We start from the raw sequence: 25,421 nt of genomic DNA, 5'->3' as shown, positions 1-25,421 counted from the left end.
GACAACTCTGTATAGAATTTTCTAAATTACTGATTGATGTGGGAGGGCCGAGCCCATTGTGGGTGGTGCCATCCCTGGGGCTGCTGCTCCTGGAGACATAAGAAGGTCGGCTGAGCAAGGCATGGAAGCAGGCCATTAAGCAGTACTGCTCTATGGCCTCTGCATCAGCTCCTCCTTTGATGGTGGGTCATGATGTGGAAGTATGAACGAAATAAACTGTTCTCCTCCGTGACCATGTTTGTGGTCATGGTGTCTTATCACAGCAATCAAAATTCTGTAATTAAGAATGCTGTGACAGCATGAGGCTCTGAGTTCAGATCTCCAGTACCCATGTAGAAAGCCGAGTGTGACTTCACCGACTTGTAACCCCTTGCACTGTTGGGGTGTTGGAGCAGGGAGGGGAGGATCGCTGGGAGTTTGCTGATCACCAGCCTCGCTTCAGGTCCTGTGACCGACACTGTTTGATGGAGCATGGTAGAGAGTAATAGTGCAGGACACCTGGTAACTGATGTTCTCTTCTGGCCTCAGCATGTATCCTCCACCTCAGCAGGTTCACACTACACAGACACACACATTGTGTACATATATAGTATACACACAGATATATCATGTGGATGTGTATGTGTGAGCTTAACTTGTTAATGTTGGTTAATGTTGTGTTAGGGGACCTGGATTCCTGGAGCAGAGTTTGAAAACTAGCACCTTACACTATTTTAGTCTTTTGCATATAGTAGGAATTCTGTGTATGCAAGAGTCATATCAAGAGGGAGAGGAGGCTGGAGAGATGGCCCGGCAATGAAAAGAGCTGTTTTCACTGAGGACCCGGGTTCTGTTCCTAGCACCTACTAGCAACAGGCAGCTCCCAAGTGCCTGTAACGCCAGTTCTAATAGACCCGACACCCTCTCTTGGCTTCTGTGGGCATGTGTACGTACAGACATACAAGTAATATAAATAACCTTTTAATAATTTTTTATTTTATTATTATTATTATTTTGGTTTTTCGAGACAGGGTTTCTCTGTGTAGCTTTGCACCTTTCCTGGAACTAGCTTTGGAGACCAGGCTGGCCACCTGCCTCTGCCTCCCGAGTGCTGGGATTAAAGGCGTGCGCCACCACCGCCTGGCCTAATTTTTTTATTTTTTAAAGGAGGGAATTTAAGTAAAGAATCACATGAAAAACTGACCCAAATAGCAGTGACATACGTAACAAAACCCTCAACTAACCACGGTCCTGATTGGTCTGGGATTTGCTGACACTCCATGACCAGTGAAACTGAGGGATGAAAACAGTGACATTTTTCTCATTTATTGAACATAGTTTCAGTCATGTGTACCCAGTGTGCATCCTTTATGTCTCACTGCTTATGAGTATTTTTACTTGCTGGGTTATAGTTTTAGTAAACATTTATTTGTATATTTCAGTTGAAATGCTAAAATTTTCTCTGCAGATTTATCTTTAACAGCTTTTACTAATTAGGATAATATCTTACAAGATTTTTAGTTGTGAAATTGAAAGAATGTGTGTAGTCTACATACTCCAACACTGTGAATGAAAAATGTCCTAATAAGTTCGTTTTTCCTTCTTTTAAATTTAGATCTGCAGCGCTAAGTGTGCAGTCTTGTCTTTCTGACGTACAGAGAAATGCTTTTGGGTGAATGGTTACTAATGGTCAGTTCTTTTTTTCAGGAGAACCTGCGTTCTTTCACAAAAGATGCCCATGCTCTAATTTATAGGGACCTTCCCTTTGAACCTCTGGAAGTGGATGCAAAAGTGGCATTAGAAATATTTCAACATAACAAGTAAGCCTTGGCTACATTCTCTTAAGAATAGCATATAGGGGCTGGAGAGATGGCTCAGAGGTTAAGAGCACTGCTTGGTCTTCCAGAGGTCCTGAGTTCAATTCCCAGCAACCACATGGTGGCTCACAACCATCTGTAATGAGATCTGGTGCCCTCTTCTGGCCTGTGGGAATATGTGCAGACAGAACAATGTATACATAATAAATAAATAAATCTTTAAAAAAAAAAGAAAAGAATAGCATGTGACGATGAAAACTCAGCTTTTAAGTAATTTTGTCACTTTATTTTCCTTATATACATTCTTCTCGGGTACTGGGTTGAACCTTGGGCCTTGTGCTTCCTAGCAGGTAGTCTACCATTGAGCTGTATTTCCAGCCCCCTTTTACTTTTGGTTTTGAGACACGGTCTCACTGAGTTGTGCAGGCAGACTTTGAGGTTCTCATTTATGTTTGGAATACCTGGGGTTGTGGGCCTCTTACACTTCCAGGCTCAGCAGGGTTTTTATATTTGATGTACATGAGGCTTCATTTAATTTTACTTTTTGCCCTAAGAGTCCTTTTTCTTTATCACATTTCTCTTTCCGTGTTGTCTGTGTTCATCTCATTGCTGAGTCCCTGAGGAAAGTGGTCCCTACCCCCTCAGTGATGTCCTCACTGTGTTGTAGTTTCTGCTTTTAGGCCAGCCCTTCTCCTTTTATTGAGATAGTGTGATTCCCCCTTTGCTCCACTCTGAAGTGATGACCCGTGTTAAATAACGGTATTGTTGTGTGCACGTGGCAGCCTTTTCCTCTTGTTCTTCTGCTCCAAGTGAAACAGGTTAAGACTGAAAACACAAGTAGTTTGGACAATACACCTCGTAGTGTCTCCCAGAGACATTAATTATTGTCAAAGTGAAAAATCGACAGTTAGCCCAGTTACAAAACAAGACCACCTGAAGGGTAGAAGACAGTGTTTTCCAAGGGACTGGCTGTGAAGCCCTTTCCTGTGAAATGCTTTTAGCATATCCTCCTTGTTCAGTGTACTTTGTACTAATGTGTTGTTTAACTGAACTGAAGTATAGCTAGTACCCAGTACCATAGGTCAAACCATCCTATAGCATTGATGCTGTAAGACAATTCCTTGGTTATCAGAACTCACCAGCTTCTTTCCTGACAAAAGTCAAGGCACACAGCTTCCACTAGAAATATGGTTAAACCGTTTATCTAATTTTATTAACGTTTCTAGTAATTTAAAAATGTTAAAAGAAAATCTGTGATACTAAAGTGTTAATTTAACGTATGATCAGTATCAAAGCTGCTAAATATTTTATATTTCCAGTCCCAGATGCTCAGAGTCCAGTGTGCACTACATTTAGGGCATAGTTTTCTGTTACTTCTGAATCTAAGTGCTCCAAAGCTTTGTTACTCACAGTTTGCTTTTAGCTTCCGTCCTGTATTTGGTGGAATTTTCCTTTTGTCCACTCAACTGTCAGTCTGTGGGAGCTTTTGGGACATTGGTATCTAATCTTTGTGTGATGGGAGGAAGGGGTATAGTTCTGGATAAGTTTAGGAGGACAGGAATGGTGGACTGTGGAAAGTCATTTAGTGACTTGGCCTTCTCTTCTGAGAGCAAGGAAGGCTTTGCCTCACAGACATAAGAACATCTCATAAAGGAGGGTCAGGGCAGACACATTCATGGGAATGCGCCCCTCCATCTGCATTGGGTGTCCAGTGGAAAAGGATGACAGGTTTAAATCAGGGCTCCCCTCTGCACCCACAATTCATGACCTCATGTTCATGCTCACTTGAGGATAAATGGACAAGTTCTTAGAAAGCTTTTACCTGGGTTTCGAGTTCTGCATGTGTATTAATTAGGTATACTGACTGGGTAAGAGCTGGGTAAGTTCAGAGACTTCAGGCACTAGAATTGGTAGGACTTGGTGGTGCAGTGGATACAGGGTATGGTGTTAGAAGAATCAAGGAAATCTCTTTTGGTTTTTCACTTAGACACATGAACAGTTGTGTTATCATATTCAGATAGGAAATTCATGAAAAACATGTTTAAATTAGAAAAGGAGACTTTTTGTTGTTCTGTTTGGGACTGGTGGTCTAAAGTGTTCGTGTCGGATTTCCAGCGTAGAAGAGAGATGTTTGGTGGAGCCGTGGGATCTAAGAGATGTTTGGTGGAGCCGTGGGATCTAAGAGATGTTTGGTGGAGCCGTGGGATCTAAGAGATGTTTGGTGGAGCCGTGGGATCTAAGAGATGTTTGGTGGAGCCGTGGGATCTAAGAGGCGTTTGGTGGAGCCGTGGGATCTAAGAGGCGTTTGGTGGAGCCGTGGGATCTAAGAGGCGTTTGGTGGAGCCGTGGGATCTAAGAGGCGTTTGGTGGAGCCGTGGGATCTAAGAGATGTTTGGTGGAGCTGTGGGATCTAAGAGATGTTTGGTGGAGCCGTGGGATCTAAGAGATGTTTGGTGGAGCCGTGGGATCTAAGAGATGTTTGGTGGAGCCGTGGGATCTAAGAGGCGTTTGGTGGAGCCGTGGGATCTAAGAGGCGTTTGGTGGAGCTGTGGGATCTAAGAGGTGTTTGGTGGAGCTGAGAGGAGGGAGTGAGGAGTAGGAAGCTCCTGCTGAAACAACCACTGCAGCTGACGTGGAAACGAGGCACTTTAGAGTTTGACTTTTTCTCCTTTTTGTGCACTTCTCAGGTATAAAGTGGACTTCATAGAAGAGAAGGCATCTCAGAGTCCGGAGAGAATAGTCAAGTTACACAGGTAAGGGTCTACAGTGAGCCTGGCTTTGTTACTCTGGGACAGTGTGCTGGCCATGGGAGACGCTTGTCTACTGTGTTGTGCAATCATCACCACACTCTGTTGCTTTGTCAGTATTCACTTAGCAACCTAGAGATCACATGATCTCCAGCGACAGTTGTGGTTGGTGTTTTTCATTTTATGCATTTTTTTATTCTTCTCCCTTTTTATTATTATTATGTGTTTTAATTTTACACATCAGCCATGGGTTCCCCTGTCCTCCCCCCTCCTGCACCCACCCACACCTTCCCTCAGCCCCTCCCCTCTATTCCCATGTCCTCCAGGGCCAAGACTCTCCTGGGGATTCAATTCAACCTGGTGGATTCAGTACAGGCAGGTCCAGTCCCCTCCTTCCAGGCTGAGCAAAATGTCCCTGTGTAAGCCCCAGGTTCCAAACAGCCAGCTCATGCACTAAGGACAGGTCCCAGTCCCACAGCCTGGGTGCCTCCCAAACAGTTCAAGCTATTCAATTGCTTCACTTATCCAGAGGGCCTGCTCCAGCTGGGGGCACCACAGCCTTTGGTTCATAATTCATGTGCTTCCATTAGTTTGGCTATTTGTCCCTGTGCCTCTCCAATCTTGGTCTCAACAATTCACACTCTTACAGTCCCTCTTCTTTCTTGACAACTGGACTCCTGGTGCCTGGCCGAGGATTTCTGGATCCACTTCATCAGTTATTGGATGAGAGTTCCAGCATGACGGTTAGGGTGTTTGGCCATCTGATCACCAGACTAGGTCAGATCAGGCTTTCTCTCAACCATTGCCAGTAGTCTACAGAGGATGTATCATTGTGGGGATTTCTGGGGACCTCTCCATCACTCTGCCTATTCCTGTTCTCATGTGGTCATCATTTATCATGGTCTGTTATTTCTTGTTCTCCCTTTCTGTTCTTGATCCAGCTGGGATCTCCTGCTCCCTTAAGCTTTCTTTCCCTCAAACCTTGCCCTTCATTACTCCCACTGTCATCCAGGTTGTTCATGTAGATCTCATCGATTTCTCTGTCATTGAGCGATCCCTGTGTCTTTCCTAGGGTCCCGTTTTCTAGGTAGCCTCCCTGGAGTTGTGTAGCAGTCTAGTCATCTTTGTTTTACATCTAGTATCCTCCTATGAGTGAGTACATACCATGTTTGTCCTTCTAAGTCTGGGTTACCTCACTCAGGATGATTTTTTTCTAGATCCATCCATTTGCCTGCAAACCTCATGATGTCATTGTTTTTCTCTGCTGAATAGTACTCCATTGTGTATATGGACCATATTTTATTTATCCATTCTTCAGTTGAAGGGCATCTAGGTTGTTTCCAGGTTCTGGCTATTACAAACACTGCTGATATGAACATAGCTGAGCAAATGCCCTTGTGGTATGATTGAGCATTCCTTGGGTATATGCCCAAGAGTGCTACAGCTGGGTCTTGGGGGAGATGGATTCCCAGTTTTTTAAGGAAGTGCCATATTGATTTCCAAAGTGGCTCTACAACCTTTCATTCCCACCAGCAGTGGAGGAGAGTTCCCCTTGCTCCACATCCTCTCCAGCATAATCTGTCTTCTGTGTTTTTGATCTTAGACATTCTGACAGGTGAAAGGTGGTATCTCAGAGTCATTTTGATTTGCATTTCCAGGATAATCAGGGATGTTGAGCAATTCCTTAAATGTCTTTCATCCATTTGAGCTTCCTCTATTGAGAATTTTCTGCTTAGTTCTATACCCCACTTCTTAATTGGACTGTTGGGAATTTTGATGTCTAATTTCTTGAGTTTTTTTTTTAATATATTCTGGATATCAGCCCTCTATCAGATGTGGGATTGGTGAAGACTTTTTCCCATTCTGTAGGCTGTCGCTTTGTCTTGTTGACCGTGTCCTTTGTTCTACAAAAGCTTCTCAGTTTCAACAGGTCCCATCGATTGATTGTTTCTCAGTGTCTGTGCTACTGGTGTTATATTTAGAAAGTGATCTCAGGTGCCAATGTGTTCAAGAGTACTTCCTACTTTCTCTTCTATCAGGTTCAAAGTAACTGGATTTATGTTGAGGTCTTTGATCCACTTGGATTAAGTTTTGTGCATGGTGACAGATATGGATCTATTTGCAGCCTTCTACACCTTGATATCCAGTTATGCCAGCACCATTTGTTGAAGATGCTTTCTTTTTTCCATTGTACATTTTTGGCTTCTTTGTCAAAAATTATGTGTTCATAGGTGTGTGGGTTAATGTCAGGGTCTTCAATTCGATTCCATTGGTCCACATGTTGGTTTTTATGCCAGTACCAAGCTGTTTTTATTACTGTAGCTCTATAATAGAGCTTGAGTTGTTCGGGGATTGTGATGCCTCCAGAGGTTGTTTTATTGTACAGGATTCTTTTGGCTATCCTGGGGTTTTTGTTTTTCCATATGAAGTTGAGTATTATTCTTCCCAGGTCTGTGAAGAATTGTGTTGGTAATTTGATGGGGATTGCGTTGAATCTGTAGATTGCTTTTGGTATGATCACCATTTTTACAAAGTAATCCTGCCTATCCATGAGCATGGGAGATCTTTCCATTTTCTGACATCTTCTTCAATTTATTTTTTCCGGGACTTAAAGTTCTTGTCATATAGGTCCTTCACATGCTTAGTTAGAGTAACCCCAAGGTATTTTATATCATTTGTGGCTATTGTAAAGGGTGATGTATCTCTGATTTCCTTCTCAGCCTGTTTGTCTGTTGTACATAGGAGGGCCGTTGATCTTGTATCCTGCTGTGTTGCTGAAGGTGTTTATAAGATGTATCAGTTCTTTGGCTGAATTTTTGGGGTCACTCATGTCATCTGCAAATAGAGAGTGCTTGATTTTTTCCTTTCCAATTTGTATCCCCTTAATCTCCTTATGTTGTCTTATTGCTCTGGCTAGAACTTCAAGTACTATATTGAATAAGTTTGGGGAGAGGGGAAAGCCTTGCCTTGTTCCTGGTTTTATGGTATTGCTTTGAGTTTCTCTCCATTTAATTTGATGTTGGCTGTTGGCTTGCTGTAGATTGCTTTTGTTATACTTAGGTATGTTCCCTGTATTCCTGATTGCTCCAAGACCTTTATCATGAAGGGGTGTTGGATCTTGTCAAATGCCTTTTCTGCATCTAGTGAGATGATCATGTGGTTTTTTTCTTTGAGTTTGTTTATATGGTGTATTACATTGATGGACTTTCGTATGTTGAACCACCCTTGGATCCCTGGGATGAAGCCTACTTGGTCATGGTGGATAATTGTTTTGATGTGTTCTTGGAGTCTGTTTGCCAGTATTTTATTGAGTATTTTTACATCAATGTTCATGAGGGAGATCGGTCTGTAGTTCTCTTTCTTTGTTGCATCTTTGTTTGGTTTAGGAATCAGGGTAATTGTAGCCTCATAGAAGGAGTTTGGGATGATTTCTTCTGCTTCTATTGTGTGGAACAATTTAAAGAGTATTGGTATTAAGTCTTCTTTGAAGATCTGGTAGAATTCTGCACTGAAACCATCTGGTCCTGGGCTTTTTTTGTTTGGGAGACTTTTAATGATTGATTCTATTTCCTTAGGGGTTATTGGACTATTTAAATGTTTTATCTTGTCTTGATTTAACTTAGGTATGTGGTACCTATCCAGAAAATTATCCATTTCTTTTAGATTTTCTAGTTTTGTGAAGTAGAGGTTTTTGAAGTATGACCTGATGATTCTCTGGATTTCCTCATTGTCTGTTGTTATGTCCCCCTTTTCATTTCTGATTTTGTAATTTGGATGCTCTCTCTCTGTCTTTTGGTTAGTTTGGATAAGAGCTTGTCTATCTTGTTGATCTTCTCAAAGAACCAACTCTTTGTTTCATTAATCCTTTGTATTGTTCTCTTTATTTCTATTTTATTGACTTCAGCTCTCAATTTATTAATTTCTTGGAGTCTGTTCCTCCTGGGAGACTTTGCTTCCTCCTGTTCAAGGGCTTTCAGGTGTGCTGTCAAGTCACTAGTGTGGTATTTCTACAACTTTTTTATGTGGGCATTTAGTGCTATGAATTTCCCTCTTAGCACTGCTTTCATAGTGTCCCATAAGTTTGGGTATGTGGTGTATTCATTTTCATTGATCTCTAGGAAGTCTTCAATTTCTTTCTTTATTTCTTCCTTAACCCATTGGTGATTCAGTTGAGCATTATTCAGTTTCCATGAGATTGTAGGATTTCTGTAGCTTTTTCTGTTGTTGAAATCTAACTTTAAACCATGGTGGTCCTATAGAACATAGGAGGTTATTCCAATTGTTTTGTATCTGTTGAGATTTGCTTTGTGGCCAAGTATGTGGTCGATTTTAGAGAAGGTTCCATGGGGTGCTGAGAAGAAGGTATATTCTTTTTTGTTCGGGTGGAATGTTCTGTAGATATCGATTAAGTCCATTTGAGCCATAACATCAATTAAGACCAATATGTCTCTTTTAAGTTGAGGTGAAAGTGGGGTGTTGAAGTCTCCCACTATTAATGTGTGGGGTTTTATATGTGATTTAAGCTTTAGTAATGTTTCTTTTACATATGTGGGTGCCCTTGTGTTTGGGGCATAAATGTTCAGAATTGAGACTTCATCTTGGTGGGTCTTTCCTGTGATGAGTATGTAATGTCCTTCATCAACTCTTTTGATTGATTTTAGTTTGAAGTCTATTTTGCTGGATATTAGGATGGCTACACCAGCTTGCTTCTTAAGACCATTTGATTGGAAAGTCTTTTCCCAGCCTTTTATTCTTAGGAGGTGTCTATCTTTGAATTTGAGGTGTGTTTCTTGTATGCAGCAGAAAGATGGGTCCTGTTTTCATATCCGTTCTGTTAGTCTGTGTCTTTTTATAGGTGAATTAAGTCCATTGATATTAAGGGATATTAATGACCAGTGATTGTTCATTCCTGTTATTATTTTTATTTTTTGGTGGTAGTGTGTGTGTACTTCTCTTCTTTGGGGTTTACTGCTGTGGTGTTATCTATTGCCTATGTTTTCGAGGGTGTATCTGCCTTCCTTAGGTTGGACTTTTCCTTCTAGTGCTTTCTGTAGGGCTGGGTTTGTGGATAAGTATTGTTTAAATCTGGTTTTGTCTTGGAAGGTCTTGTTCACTTCCTCTCCTCTATGATGATTGAAAGTTTTGCTGGGTATATTAGTCTAGGCTGGCATCCACGATCTCTTAATGTCTGCATTATATCTGTCCAGGTCCTTCTGGCTTTCAAAGTCTCCATCGAGAAATCGGGTGTTATTCTGATGGGTTTGCCTTTATAAGTCACTTGGCCTTTTTCCTTTGCTGCCCTTAATATTCTTTCTTTATTCTGTCCATTTAGTTGTTTAATTATTATGTGATGAGGGGACTTTTTTGGGGGGTCTAGTCTGTTTGGTGTTCTATAGGCTTCTTGTATCTTCATAGGCATTTCCTTCTTTAAGTTGGGAAAATTTTCTTCTATGATCTTCTTAAATATATTTTCTGTGCCTTTGAGTTGGTATTCTCCTTCCTCTATCCCTATTATTCGTAGGTTTGGTCTTTTCATGGTGTCCCAAATTTCTTGGACATTTTGGGTCATGGCTTTGTTGGTTTTAGTGTTTTCTTTGACTGATGAATCTATTTCTTCTACCGTATCTTTAACACCAGCGATCCTCTCTTCCATCTCTTGCATTCTGTTGGTTATACTTGCATCTGAAGTCCCTGTTTTTTTACTCAGATTTTCTATTTCCAGCATTCCTTCTGCTAGTGCCTTCTGCATTTTTTCTATTTCCCTCTTCAGGTCTTGGACTCTTTCCCTTGCTTTTTCATGATTTTCTTTCAGGGACTTATTGTTTTCTTCTGCTTTAATTGTCCTTTCCTCTAGTGTTTTTATAGCGTTCTTCCCATTTTTTGTTTGTCTGTTCCTCCACTTTATTTTTTATTTCTTCTATATAAGGTTCTAGCCTCTTTATGATGTTACTTATAAGGTTGTTTTCTTCTGCTTCTTCCATTCCCTGATGTTCAGGTCTAGCTGTTGGAGAAGGGCTAGGTTCTGGTGATGCTGTATTGCTCTTTATTTTGTTTTATGTTCTTCTGCCTTGGTGTCTGCCTATCTCCTCTTGGGTTGGTTCTTGGTCTTATCAGTATACTTGGTCCAGACAGAGCTGACAGATTTAGGAAGCCTCTCTCTGGTCCAGATGGAAGCTCTGGGTGGGATGGGAGCTCTGGTCCAGATGAGAATGCTGGCCAGATAGGAGCTGGGGGGCTGGACTCTGAGTCTCAGGAAGTCCCTGGGGTCTCCTTATCTTGTCTAGATGGGAGCTTCCTCTTATCCAGATGGGAGTTCCGGGACAGGATGGAGGCTCTGGTCCAGATGAGAGTTCCGGGGTGGATGGTAGCTGGGGGCTCTCTGGTCCAGATGGGAGTTCTGGGGGGGGATGGGAGCTGGGGGCTGGTCTCTGAGTCTCTGGAAGTGGCTGGGTTCTCAGGTAGATGGGTGTGGGGGCAGAGTGTGGAGATTGCAGGGTCTGCCTGCAGTCTTGGAAAAGGGGAGCCTTCCCATAGGCCCGCCGAATGGCCGGAAACTGGGGCCAAGTTGGGCAGGTCCTCCCAGGAAGGTGCCCAGGGGTGGGACCCAGGGGCAGTTGCCTCTCTGTCTATAACCCCAGGCACTCACCTCTGGTCCAGATGGGAGTTCTGGGGCAGGATGGAAGCTGGGGGCTGGTTTCTAAGTCTCTGGTAGTGGCTGGGGTCTCCTGCAGATGGGTGTGGTGGCAGAGCGTGGAGGTTGTAGGGTTCACCAGAGGGTCTTGGAGAGGGGGAACCTTCCTGGTGGGAATGGGGGGTCCTGCCCTATGTCCAGAACCTGGGGCCCAGTTGGGCAGGTCTTCCCCAGAATGGCTGGTGCCCAGGGCTGGGACCTAGGTGCGGGCCTCTCTGGGTGTGCTTTTTTTTTTTTTTTTTTTTTAAACCTTTCTGTGTTCGCGTGAGACAGGGTCTCCTGTAAACTGGCCTCAAATATGTGATGCTCCTGCCTCAGCCTTGTGAGTGCTGGGATTAGACATATGCTACCACATGTGATTTTATGATTTATTTTTATTCAGTTGAAGATTTTTGATTTTGAAATTGGGCAAAACATTCAGATAGGAATTGGACCTGCTAGTTTTGTGCATAGAACCGTGAGTGCTAATTTGTTATTTATGATTCATGTAAATCAAATTGGACAGTATTCTTTGATGCAAAGATGAAGAAAATCTACTGCTTATGTTGATGGTTTCCCATGGCAAGCAGTTTGCAGAGTGGGATGAGGGGCGGGAAGGAAAGAGGAGAGAGGGAGACTAGAGGCCTGCAGCAGGAATCTTAAATGGCCTTATTAATAAAATCAAACCTGGAGCCAGTTATTGGGGTCAATTCTGGAAGATCAGAGAAGCAGAACAAGCCATAGCTACCTCACCTCGACAGTTCCTCAGCTGATGCTGTTTCCTCGGACTGGAAGCCTCTGAGTCCTCATCCAAATGAATCTCAGCTGAACTGCTGCTCAAAAGCCTAAAAGCTTAATCAGCTCTGTGTAGTTGGAGATTTCCTGCCTGGCCCAGTCAGGACAAATCTCTCTTACCCGCCAGTCCCACAGTCGCTCAGACCCAACCAAGAAAGCACACAGAGACTTACATTGTTTAGAAACTGTATGGCCATGGCAGGCTGCTTGTTATCTACTTCTTCTCTCTTAAATTAACCCATTTCTGTTAGTCTATACTTTGCCACATGGCTTGTGGCTTACCAGTGTCTTTACATGTTGCTTTTCATGGCTGCAGCTGGTGGTGTCTCCCACCAACCTTCTACTTCCCAGAATTCTCTTCTCTCTTGTCCCGCCTATACTTCCTGCCTGGCCACTGGCCAATCAGAACTTTATTTACACAGAGCGATCTCCACAGCACTTCCCCTTTTCTTTTTTTTTTTTTTTAAGGAAGGTTTTAACTTTTACATAGTACAATTACATATAACAAAACAATTATCAAGCAAGAATTACAGTTATAATATTAAAGAAGATATCCTATCTATCTTATATTTGTGTGTCTAAGGTTTTATATCTAACGTATCTTTTATCATAACTGAGGAAATTATAACTATCTAGTCTTCAACCACATCAAAGACCCCAGAAGGATATAATATCATCTGAGAACCGGGAGAAGGATGTAAGCATTTTTCAGGAGTCTTGCAAGAGTAGACAGAGACAGCTGGCAGCCTGGACAGTCACCTAATGTTCCTTTGTAAAGTTGGGGCATCTGTCTTCAGCCCACAAGGGCTAGAGTCTCTTGGTCACTTCTCTTAGGGTCCTGTAGAATGTCTGGCAGTTTCCTCTGGGAAGCAGGAACCTGAAGGACCATTTTGTCAAGCAAAGTTCAGTGGTCACCTTTCTATGGGTCCTGCATGTCCAGTTGATCGAGCAGTCCAGGCAAGAACAGTTTCTTGCCCAAATGGCTATTTTTGCCAAGGTGAAGATAAACTCCATATGAAGTGTCTTCAATGCCCATCCTCCTCTCTGAAGTAAATCGGTGCTGCCAGGAGCAGACATGTCTCATGATCCAGAAAGTCTAAATTTTAAAAATATTTTAAATGCCATATTCTGTAGGTCTTTGAAGTATTTGAAGATTACGTATCTATCTGAAATATCTCTATGTATATCTAGAAGACTTAACTAACATGGCTATGAGTATGATTATCATAGATGACTAATTATTAATCTATTTTTAATTATCCATTTCAATTTAAAATGAGCTATACAAACATAATACCTTAAACACGAGTAGAAATATGCACACAGTATAACAAAATTAACTTTAAGTTTGTATCAATAGACTAAAATCTATACCAATGTAAAACATTTTAAATGAGTTGTTGCTCTTTAGAAGTAAGTTCATTAGTCTACCCTTTCATCCTATCATATCTATATCATATCCCCTTTTTTCTTTAGAAAGAGATTGCATTTATAATCAACCTGTTTTAAATAAAATAGTGGTTTTTCTCTGTCCCATACCAGAGGGCTCTTCTGATTTGGGACACAAGAAACTCTTAACCTTTTCTTATAACAATGTGCCTGGGTTTAGAGAAGGAGTGAGCCAATTCCATCTCCAAAGCCAGCTGGGAATTTGGGCGTAGTTTCTCTTACTACTTCCTGCTGGAGGGGGGCGCTGTATCTTATGGGGACATAAAGAAAATTTTAGGATTATGGAGTAGTCCATGAGGGTGAACCTCTGAGCCAGTTGCCTTGAAACCATTCTGGATGTCAGATCATCTGGGCCATGGTGTCATCGGAGACCTTTCAGGTGGTCTTGGCTGATCAAACCTGATGTATCTTAATCTGGAACAAATCCACAGCCTCTGGCTTTCTGTGGAAACAAAAGCAGAGACTCTTTTCCAAAGCAACATATCCTTATATCCAAATTTTGAAGTCAAGGTACCTTTAAAATTTACATATTTGTTTAACTCAACAGCTTTTATGATCAAATCTTTTTCTGCAGTTAAAAATCCCAAAGACAACATAAACCAGATTCTCTGTGTAATATCTATCTTTGTAAGACTGAAACGCTGTTGTGGCTGCTGGCTCCGCCCACCTCTGCTTCCCAACATGGCCGTGGTACAGTTTACCGCCAGCTCTGGCTCTGGAGCCCTGTGTACCATCAACTATCAGAAGCAGTTCTATCAAAGCAGTGCATAGCCCAGAAATCTTTTTTTTTTTTTTTTTAAACTAGCAAAGGCTAAATCCACCACGCAGCAGAGTAAAGTGCCGCTTATAGATTCCTCATTCCTGCCACACTGCAGGTCAGACAATCACACCAGGAGCCCGCCATAGTAGCTCAAACCAGCAGGCTGCCGCTAACTTGAGAGAAACAATTAGGAAGCTCTTTTTAGCTCTGTTTTAGAATCTTTTTTCTCAGGTTTTAGGTGGAAATTCTTGCCAACACGTTGGACGCCATTTGTAGTTGGAGATTTCCTGCCTGGCCCAGTCAGGACAAATCTCTCTTACCCGCCAGTCCCACAGTCGCTCAGACCCAACCAAGAAAGCACACAGAGACTTACATTGTTTAGAAACTGTATGGCCATGGCAGGCTGCTTGTTATCTACTTCTTCTCTCTTAAATTAACCCATTTCTGTTAGTCTATACTTTGCCACATGGCTTGTGGCTTACCAGTGTCTTTACATGTTGCTTTTCATGGCTGCGGCTGGTGGTGTCTCCCACCAACCTTCTACTTCCCAGAATTCTCTTCTCTCTTGTCCCACCTATACTTCCTGCCTGGCCACTGGCCAATCAGAACTTTATTTACACAGAGCGATATCCACAGCAGCTCTGGTTCCTGGTCTTCATGTCTTATATACCTTTCTGCCTCCTGCCATCACTTCCTGGGATTAAAGGCGTGAGTCACCATGCCTGGCTGTTTCCAGTGTGGCTTTAAACTCACAGAGATCCAGATGGATCTCTGCCTCCAGAAGGCTAGGATTAAAGGTGTGAGTTCCATCATTTTCTAGCCTCTATGTCTATCTAGTGGCTGTTCTGTTCTCTGACCCCAAATAAGTTTATTAGGGTGCACAATATTTTGGGGAACACAATATCACCACAGAGGCACTCCTGGTGCAAACTCTTTCAGAGGTGGACACTGAGAGTCTTCTGTTGGTTGCTCTCTGCCTTGTCCCCTGAGAAAAGGCTCTTACTGAACAGGAAGCTTGTAGCTTCAGCTACACTGGCTAGCCAGTGCAGTCCTGGGATTATCTGTCCCTGCTCCTCATGTAACGGGAGTTAGAGGCATGTGTAGCTGTGCTTGGCTTTTGTGTAGGTGCTGAGTATCAAACTCAGGTCTTTAGGCTTGCACATCAAGTGCTCTTATAACTCTGAGCCTTTTCCCCAGTTCCAAAGTTCCAGGGTGTTTTTCCTTCTAGAGATAGTCCTTTTTTTCTGCATTCAGTCTTTCCTGCATACCGAATTTTAGACTTGGCTGTAGACAATAACTGGTGGGTTATTGTAAGATTGTAGGGTGTCAGTCTTAGACAAGTTGGATGTGCTTGATAGCATGATGTATTCCATAACTCTCAAAATCCTTTATATTTATATGAATCCTAGTTAAGAAAGAGATTTCTCTTCCAGTTTCCAGTTTCTTCTCTTGGCATTGTATGTCAGGGTTGTTACAGATAGATTGGGCAGATTGTTTTTGCATTGAGATCCAGCAGGAAGGAGAAGTTGATTCTTTTAGGCTACTGTGATCTGATATTAATGCTTTCTTATGTATTTCTTTTTGTATCAAACCAGAATTGGAGACTTCATTGATGTGAGTGAGGGCCCTCTCATCCCAAGAACTAGTATTTGTTTCCAGTACGAAGTGTCAGCGGTCCACAACCTTCACTCCTCGCAGCCGAACCTCATACGGAGGTTTCAGGGCCTGTCTTTACCCACCCACTTGAGAGTAAGTAAAGCCGAAGCGCCACAGCTTCTGGTTTGGGGATGGGCTGATTCTAGACTTTATTTTATATAAATTTGAAGAACACACAGTTTCATTTTCCTTGGGTTCTATTAATAATTTTGCAAGCTCCTTTATAATGTAAAACAGATTTGTTCAGGAGCAAGGTTCATTCAAGTTGAGTTAGTATTTTTAATTTTCCAAAGTAGCATTTTGTGGTAATGATAGTTATAAGAAATAATACATGTCATGCACCTGTGTCTGGTTTCTTCAGTGGTAATACAGGCAGGGTATGGACATGGCTATAGGAAAAATCTGCTGGGTGGGCTGCTTCTGGGGTTTCATTTCTGTTCCACTCATCACATGTACCCATCTCTCTTCCATACCCACAGTATTATTATTGTAGCTATAAATAGGCACCGAATAGGGTAGAATAATTTGTTCCATTTTATTGTTCTTTGTCAAAATTGCCTTTTTATTTTTAATTTTTTCAATATATTTGTTGTTTGTTTGAGGCAGGCTCTCTACATACCCCTGGATATTCTGGAACTCACTATGTAGACTAGGTTGGTCTTGATACTCACAGGTATCCACTTACTTCTGCCTCCAAAGTGCTGAGATTAAAGGCATGTGCCATGATACTTGCCAATATGTTTTTATTAATTAATGTTAGTAATATTTCATGTATACAATGTATTTTTGTCATATTCCCCCCCTCCCCTAAGTCTTCTCAGACCCATTATTTTCTACTCCTTTCCAACTCTGGCATCCTTTTTATATTTCCTACCGGGTCCAGTTTGTACCACCCGAGTTCTCATGGTCTGAGGTCATCCATTAGAGTGTGGTGGACTTACCAGGGCCCCACCCTGAAAGGAAACTGACTCTTCAGGTATCAGTCTCTCAGCTGGGGAAGAGGGGCTGTAAACACGTGATAGGAAGGAGAAGAGGGCAGGCATGGGAGGCTGGGGTAAGTGGGAGAGGGATGGCAGTGTAGGGTGTAGGAGGAAGTCGGAGGAACAGCTTACTCTAAGGACATTTGGAAGAGCCACATGGAATTCCTTTTATAAGCTGTGTGTGTGTGTATTCACATAAAAATTTATCTACTGTAATTCCTTTGCACATCATTTAACTTTAGTGTAATCTTTTTGGAATGATAGCAGGAATTTCTCTAAGCCTCTGTAGTAGTTTGGAAAGAATTGTTACCTTTAATATGTCTAGTTTTCTAATATATTAATATGGAATATTTTTTCATTTATTTAAATATTTTTTTATTTAAATTTTTTTTTTTAGCACATATAGCCTAAAGTTGAACTGAAGGGCAGAGGAATTACAATAGTTCAAACGGTTTTGGTCGATGGCAACATGGGAGGCATCGTCTTGACTTCACAGCCTGTTTGTTTGTTTCTACCTGCAGTAATCTAGACTGTGGTATAGTAAGGGCAGGGCAATAGGACAGAATCAGGAATCCACTCTCACCACTTTAGTCCTGCATATCTTCTTACTTGGTTTAAAAAGCTACAGAAAGGGACTGGAGAGATGACTCAGCAGGTAATAGTACACACTGCTCTTGCAGAGGACTAGAGTTTGGTTCTTAGCACCTCCACAGGGAGGCTCCAGCCACTTCTAATTCCGGCTGCAGCGGATCTGAGGCCTTCTTGGCCCCTCCACGTGCCCATGCCCATATATGGATATACACATACACATGACTTGAAAAAGCTAGGTAAAGATTGGAACTTCTACAGAACTTTCTTTGGGGGCTGGAGAGAGGGCTCAATAGTGAAGAGCACTTGTTCTTACTGAGGACCTGGGTTCAACTTACAGCTCCCATACGATGGCTCACAACAGTCCTTAACTCCAGTTCCAGGGATTTGATGCCCTGTCTGACCTCCACAGGCACCAGGCACAGATATGGTGCACATGTATACATGCAGGTGAAACACTTACACACATAAAAATAAAGTAAATCTAAAAACTCCAGCTTCCTTCTGCATGTCATTCATAGCAAATTTTTTTTTTTCAGGCACATTTTACAATATGGGAAAAGTTATTGGAAAGATCACGGAAAAAGGTAAGTTTTCATTGCAGGAATTTCCTTTTTAGAAATTAAGCAACAACGAAAAGCCAAACCAAAACAAAATAAAACAAAATACCAAAAAAACCAAAAGCCAACCAACCAAACAAAACCCCACCAAAACAGGGGTAGGGGCTGAAGAGAAGAGAAGCAGAGCAGAGAGTGATGATTTGTCTTGCTAGTAGTGGTTATCACCTGATGGTCTTCTGGCAGGAATAAAGCTATTATTTGCCTTTAAATTTGCCAGTAGCGTACAATGACACTATAGAACCGGAAGAGAAATGCTATGATAGTAATGGTTTTGTAGCTGTGTTAGCCCTAATTAAGTTCCCACCCCCCTTTAATTTTGTAAACTTAATGAGAGTTTGAAAAATGAAGGCTTATGCGATTTAAAGTTGCTGTGACTGTTAAATGTTGAGTACCCAGGAAAGCTCGATTGAAAACATGGCTCTAATGTTTAACCTGCACAAGTAGAGTGTCACATTTCTTGACCTGAGCACTTCCCGCTTTCACTCATGTTGTCTGGGAGCAGCCCTATGAGACCTGCCTCAGCTCTTCTGACTTACTCAGTCACTCTGTGCACAATAAAGGAAGGCTACCCAACAAACACCATAAGCACATGACCAGTTTATTTTCAAGTTGCATATTTCTTCATGACAGTTCTGTCCATGGAATAGGACCATGGGGTGTGCTGTACCTATTTTCAGTGGGTCTGTAACACAATCTGTTCCAAACAGAAATGTACCCACACAAGATACATTGAATAAGAATACTTTGTGTTTCACATCTGGTGATTTTTCTCAAAGTAATGCTTTTGTTCTACAGACAGAATAAGGTGAGAAACTTGGGAAGCCTACATTTAATATCTCTGATTACATAGTTGTAAGTGGGATACACTTGGAGATTTATATTGGCAACTTGTTTTTTAGATCTTTTTTTCTTGTTTAGCTTTTGTAATAATCACTGAAGGAAAGTGGGACAGGTTGGAGGGTTGAACTGTGGGTAAAGGGTGAACTGAAAGAGCTGTGAAGGAGTAAAGCTGTTGATGTCTTTACAGGTAACTGAAGATGCAATCAGACAGACGGAGAACACTGTATCTACCCAGTAGCCTTCTAAAATTTAAGTATGTATAGTAAATTAAAATAAAAGCTTTTAATATAATGTGTGTTCGCTTCTGCTCCGTGCATACTTCAGCAAGGTCCATGTCCACGACCTCCACGTGAAAATACACTATATGTGTTGCCAATTTTTGCTTTTTTAAACAGTGGTGTACTAAACATCCTTGTTCAAAATAATGTGTTTGTAGATGGAAGACACCGTTAACTATATAGTTACTGTGCACCAACATGCTAAGTCCCCCACAGAAAGCTTTTCTCCTGTTTTGTTTGAGACAAGGTCTCAGTTTATAGTTAAGCCTGGCCTGGAACTTGCTATCCAGTCCTCCTGCCTCAGCCTCCAGAGTGCTGGAATTAGGGTGTGAGCTTTTTATTTAGTTCTCACAACTTGGGACAGATTTTCCGTTCCATAAACAAGGAAACCATTTGAATGCAGTGATTTCACTCAGTCTGTTCTACTTTGTGCTGCCTGTCATTGGAGTGCCTGTATAGGGATGCAATTCTGGTAGTGGAGCTACTGTTAGGTGCTGCCAGATGCTAGCCTCCAAAGGTGTGTTTTTAAATACACACACACAAACACACGGAGGCCATGGAGTGTCACATCAGACTTTCATGCTTTAACTACTGAATATATTGGTATGCACTTAACTACCACTAAATGTGAAAAACCCATGACAGTATTAGAGCCAGAAAAGAAATTAGCTTTTCATAATTCATGTCTATTACTTGCATTCAGGTTTTGACAAGGGATGTTCTCAACAGTGACTGAAAATACCTGCTTCCTCACACCTTTGAGCAGACTTTGATTATTGATTTTTTTTTTTTTAGCAGCCTTTGCCAAAACAAAACGTTTTTCCTATTCTGAACACTTCTGGAACTGGTGCCGTCTTTGTCTGAAGACTGTTTTCCCTGTGTAATATCTATTCCCCTCCCCCAGTCTGGTGTCCATTTCATGCCCAACTTTCATTTTCCTGGAGTTGATCTTTCCAGTCCTTCCTACAGGAAAATCACTAAGGGACTTTTCTCTGTACTTACCTTTGAGCAGCTGCTTGGTTAGATACAGAATTCTATTTTGAAAAAGAGTTTCCTATCAGCACTCTTTCTGAGTCCAGTCGGCATCCAGCAAGTGGCCCTGCTGACAAGACTGTTCTTGTTGGATTTTGGAGCTGGAGCTCTGCACCCCCAGGCCCCGGCGCATCATGGACAGTGCTAGGACCTTGCTTTCTACAGCTGTGTCAGTCTCACGCAGTTTTTCTTGGGACTTAGTGGGTCTGCTTAACAAAATTTAACTGTATTTTATTTTTATGTGCCTGCATATTTTGCCTGCATATCAAGTTCCCCTTTCTCTTCCAGTCTCCCCGTTCTCTCAGGTACTGTCCATATATTTTCAGAAAATTTCTAGTATGTATGCCACATTTTCTTTGCCTCCTAGCTCCCTGTCCCCGCCTCCTCTGCTAGTATGTTTATGTAGTTGTTGATGGTGAGTAGGGAAAGCTTAGTTTCTAACTCAGCAAATGTCTGGGAGAGTGGCTGAGTGCCCAGCGGAGTCATTTGATGCCCTATATAATTTAGTGCTTTATTCACTTTAAGTCTTTTGGGTATAAAACTAGGTTGCTATTTCCTTCCTCAAACCCCAGAAAAGTGCCCTTCATTTAAATCAGCCACAGCCACATTAGCACACTCAACTTCCTCATTACTTACCTTCCTCTCCAAACACACCCAGCCTTGTTCATGCCCCAGGAATTTTTGGAATGACCGGAAATGTCGGTCAGGAATAATCCCATCTCTGATGAAGATTGGTCGACAAATAGCAGTCTAGGAGAGCTGGGCATCAGAGAAGACCCAGAATCTGGGCCACATCTGGGCTGTGTGGACTGTTACAGTGGGTTAGAGTTGGAGAGCTAGAGTGTTAGGGACATCTGCTGTGGTAGATCTCTTGACTTAGACAACAGAAATGGAAATGGTCAGGGTTTGTATTTAACAAGGCTGTAGACACCGTGCTCTATCCTGTGGTATTTCATCTAAGCCTACTATCTTTAAAAATAGACAAGTCATAGAGATACATACACTGATGGAGAAACTGAGGCTTGGGTCAAGTCACTTGCCTAGGCATGCAGTATAGCCCAGAGCTCTTCGAAGAAGGCATTAAAATGCCTTGTGATGTTGAGAACTTTTGCTTGGAACTTCAGGAAAGTAATGTAGAAAACCCAGTCCATTCCTAGCGTGCTGTGACTGTGGCTGTAGCAGCAAAAAGGATTTTAAAGAATTAAGACTCATAACAAGGAATCGTGAAGCTAGACAGTGGTGGATGAAATAACCATCCAAAGCAGCACCTAGAGCGTGATTCACCGCCACAGAACCTCTGGGGAGCACAGGGTCAATCCAAGGGTTAAGAGGAGGAATTTATCTTGGCAGCATACACTGCAGAAAGCAGTGGGGCCATGGGGGGCGGGGTGCCCTTCCACAGGAATACTGTGTCCTAGCAGGCAGGAACATTCTCCTCACCAACCTTATAACTTTTTCCATTGTCGTCTTTTTGTATAAATATCTTCTGAAATTACACTCTGTACTTTGCAAAAAACAAAACAAACAAACAAAACAAAACAAAACAAAAACCACACAAATGTATTCTAAGCCAACTAAAGACTCATGAAGTTTATTTGTCTATAGTAAAGTTGCTTGACAGAATGTTCAGGAAAACTATCAGAACAGGTATACATTAAATAATAAGAATACAACTGTCTATATATACTTTATAAGTGATACTGTGGAGAAAATGAAATTCAAATATTGTTTCTGTAAAACAAATCATTAACTATAACAAAGCATCAGGTAGAGTTTTAGATTAACTTTAAGAGACCATTAATGTGGTACTTTATTATCTTACAAATAGTTCTGTATCTCCAGTAAGCTGCACACCAACCTCGTAAAGTTTCACCCCTTTCAGTGCATGAAGAAATAGAAGAAAGTTTTACTGTGTGGCTCAGCTATTGAACTGGAACCTAGATTTGGGGTTTCATTTCAAATGAGATGTGTTCTAAGTTAAATTTTTGTGCCTTGTGAAGGAAATGCGGGGAGCTGTCAGGAAGCATTTATCATGTCGTTTTTTAATACTTTATTTTATCTTATTTTTATTTTTTTGAGAAGGGTTTTTTTTGCATAGTCCTGGCTGTTCTGGAACTCACTCTGTAGACCAGGCTGGCCTCGAACTCACAGAGATCAACCTGCCTCTGCCTCCCAAGTGCTGAGGTTAAAAGTGTACACCACTACCACCCAGCCAATACTTCTTTTTTAATACTTCATTTTAAAAGTCATTCAGTGTTGTCTCAATTATCCCTTAAAATAAAACACAAATTAAGAGTTATGAATCAAAGCTAAGAAATGGTAACATGGCAAAAAAAATGCCAACTCCAAGTCTTAAAAGAGGTATTTCCAGATAATCCTTGATGTCAGTGGAGGATGGTAGCCCTGAATTTAAACTACAGAGATACTATAGAAATGTATTTTATATGCAGTATATTCAGCCTGTATTTTGGTTGAATCATCGAAAGTGCTTGAGAGCATAATTTTGAATGAAAAATGATACAAGTTTCATTTTCCATTAAAGATAAAAATAAACATGTGGGCTTGAAGTTGAAATGTTGTTTGGGATACTGATGATAAATCTTTTAAATGACATTTATGTTAACACAGTGGAACATTCTAGTAACCAGATTATGATTAGTACACTAAGAAATGATCGAGTGAAGTCTGCACTCATCCAGCAGGGTGACTAATGGTCCTGTCATCCTCCGCAGCCGTTTGTTCCATGCGAAGGCTAGCAACAGGCATGGTATCCTGTTAATGCTAACATGTAGGAGTCAGTCAGAGGCAAAAACCCCTATCACGATTAGCATTAACAACATACAGCCTCCAGCATCCAGAGGATGAGGCACAGCAACTTAAACCACACGCTTCCCCATCCTGGGCTGCATCACCTGCAAAGAGAAAAAGAAATAGATGTGTATGCACATGCAGTTCTAAAGACGGACTGACTGACTATAAGTCCGAAGGCCAGGTAGACTTCAGCTTTGAAAGGAAAGAGCTGGCTAAAAGCTCGTGTTTTTGGAAAAATTCTGAAAAATTTGCCATTAAAAGGCTAACTTTAAAATTACATTATAAATTCTGTTCATAGGTGGGAATAATTTGTACACATGTATCATCTTTAAAACAAAACCACTGTTCACAGTTCCAAAATGCTAAACTTCAAAGGCATAGCTTTAGATCCAGTGTGGTGGTCTACTCTCTGATTTATATCCTCTGGATCCCTAGACAATTTGAGAAGACTGCCCAGATATTCAGAATAGCACTTTATGACGTAGGAGACTTAAAACTCAATGAACCCATTTTCATTCTATAATGAGTAATTGAGGTTTTCTCTTTCTCTCTCTTTTTTTTTTTTTTTTCCAACTAGTATGATATAGACAGCACAGGTCTGCCCTAAAAAACGTATCTGAAAATGTTCCTGTTGCTCTCAGGATTCCTCTGGGGAAAGTACAAGCCAGTGACTTCAGTCTGCTCGATGTCCAGGAAGTGTGACTTAGAGCACTGACTCAAGGGACCCGTCTCTAGCAAAGAGTCGAAAAAGAAAACGATGAATTTGCTGTTTCCTGTGAGAGTTGGATGTAACTCTCTCAGATAAAGTGACATTTCTCCCACAAGTTTCTGGTTTCGGTGTTACTGTAGGCGAACCTAGAAGTTAGACCATCATTCAAGGCTGTGGTTCCCTTCAGGACCGGAGGGGAACCACCTTCTCTTTTATTTAATAATGAAACCAGCTAGATGTAAAACTATGATTAAGTTCAAAAGAAATGTATTAAGTGAAAAATTCCCCAGTGAATATATTTTGACAGGGCAGAATATCGTGGCTTGGAAATTTCCAAACCAAGGAAATATATCATACTTACTGATAGTATTTTTTTTTTAAACTTTGCTGTTTTCTCAGATGAGTTGGTTTCATGATGAAAATCTTTGAATGAAACAGTTTCAATCCAGAATTTTATTTTACAGACATTCAGCCAAAACATGACTGTAATAATACTTTCCCCTTTGGTAGTGCACTGGGTATAGTAATTGCTTGGCAAATATATTAACATTTTATTGTTTGTTCTACTTCAAGCAATATTATTTGACCCATTAGGGAGAATACACAGATGTGCATGTACATGTGCATGTATGCGCACAATTCTATTACGTGAATAGCTTTGGTATCTGTAAGTCTTACTTTTTAAAGATAGCATCTGAATAGAGGAGTTAACATGAGTATATTTAGTATACGTAGCCAAGGCTGCCCTATGTAACCCAGGCTGGCCTTGAACTCAAGACCTTACACTTCAGTCTCCCAAATTCTGGGATTATAGCTGTACACCACCACATCTGGCATATTTTAGCAATAAAAAAGAAAAATATATGAAACCTAAAGTTCAATCCCCAAGTCCCACATTCACTGGACACTGTAGTGCAGGCCTATGATTCCAGGACTTAACAGGGACTCAGGGGGATCCTTAGTTCAAGATTATTATCAACTACTTAGCACCTTTGAGGTCAGCTTGGGCTACATGAGCTCTTGTCTCAACAAATAACAAAACATAACACTTGGACTGGCTACTCACCATTACTGAAAACAGCTCTTTTGACCTTGGATAGAAATCTAGACCAATGTTAAGCACTGAATAGTTCAGACAAATAATAATATCTGATAGCCTTCAGTGAGTGGCATATTACTCTTTCCCTGTAGTATGATCTAAACCTAAGGAACACTCCAGGAAACGTTAATTAGGCTTTTCTGCCTCATAATTTTTTGAGGTCTGAGGAAAGCATAGGATTTCACAATCTTTCTAGTCTTACCTTGATTTGCCAGGGATAATGTTATCAGCTAGTCTATTCAAAGAAGGATATGGCCTAGACTTGATTTTTTTTTTTTTATTTTCAGTAATTTCTATGTGGTAAAATGTATACACAAAGTTTGCTCTCATAACCAGCTTTAAGTTTCTGATTGAGTTATCCAAGCCATTTGTAAATGTTCTCCATTGCCACTGTTCTTCTCAAGTAGCTCCATTCATCTTGTGAAGGTCTCATTTTATAAAAAAAAAAAAACCCAAAAACATGAGTTCTAGGCCAGGTATGGTGCTACACACCCTTAATCTCAGCACACAGGAGACAGAGGCATGCAGATCTCTGGGAGTTCCAGGCCACCCTGGTTTATGTTGGGACAGACTTTGTCTCAGGGAAACATA

At 41.3% G+C, this 25,421-nt stretch overlaps 1 protein-coding gene across 2 annotated transcripts in view; it reads left to right on the top strand.

Moving 5' to 3' along the window:
* Mrpl39 (mitochondrial ribosomal protein L39) overlaps positions 1 to 19,192 on the top strand; it is a 27,482-nt gene extending 8,290 nt beyond the window's left edge. For both annotated transcript variants that reach the window (XM_036203118.1, XM_036203119.1), the window contains exons 6-10: positions 1,687 to 1,799; positions 4,484 to 4,549; positions 15,813 to 15,966; positions 17,981 to 18,028; positions 19,089 to 19,192. In XM_036203118.1, coding sequence (XP_036059011.1) covers positions 1,687 to 1,799; positions 4,484 to 4,549; positions 15,813 to 15,966; positions 17,981 to 18,028; positions 19,089 to 19,139 — 432 coding nt within the window. In that variant the 3' untranslated portion in view covers positions 19,140 to 19,192. The remainder of the gene's footprint in view (positions 1 to 1,686; positions 1,800 to 4,483; positions 4,550 to 15,812; positions 15,967 to 17,980; positions 18,029 to 19,088) is intronic.
* Positions 19,193 to 25,421: the final 6,229 nt, after the last annotated feature.

The sequence above is a fragment of the Onychomys torridus genome, chromosome 12, assembly GCF_903995425.1.
Source record: "Onychomys torridus chromosome 12, mOncTor1.1, whole genome shotgun sequence".
NCBI lineage: Eukaryota > Metazoa > Chordata > Mammalia > Rodentia > Cricetidae > Onychomys > Onychomys torridus.
This window is presented reverse-complemented; position numbering and strand designations above follow the sequence as displayed.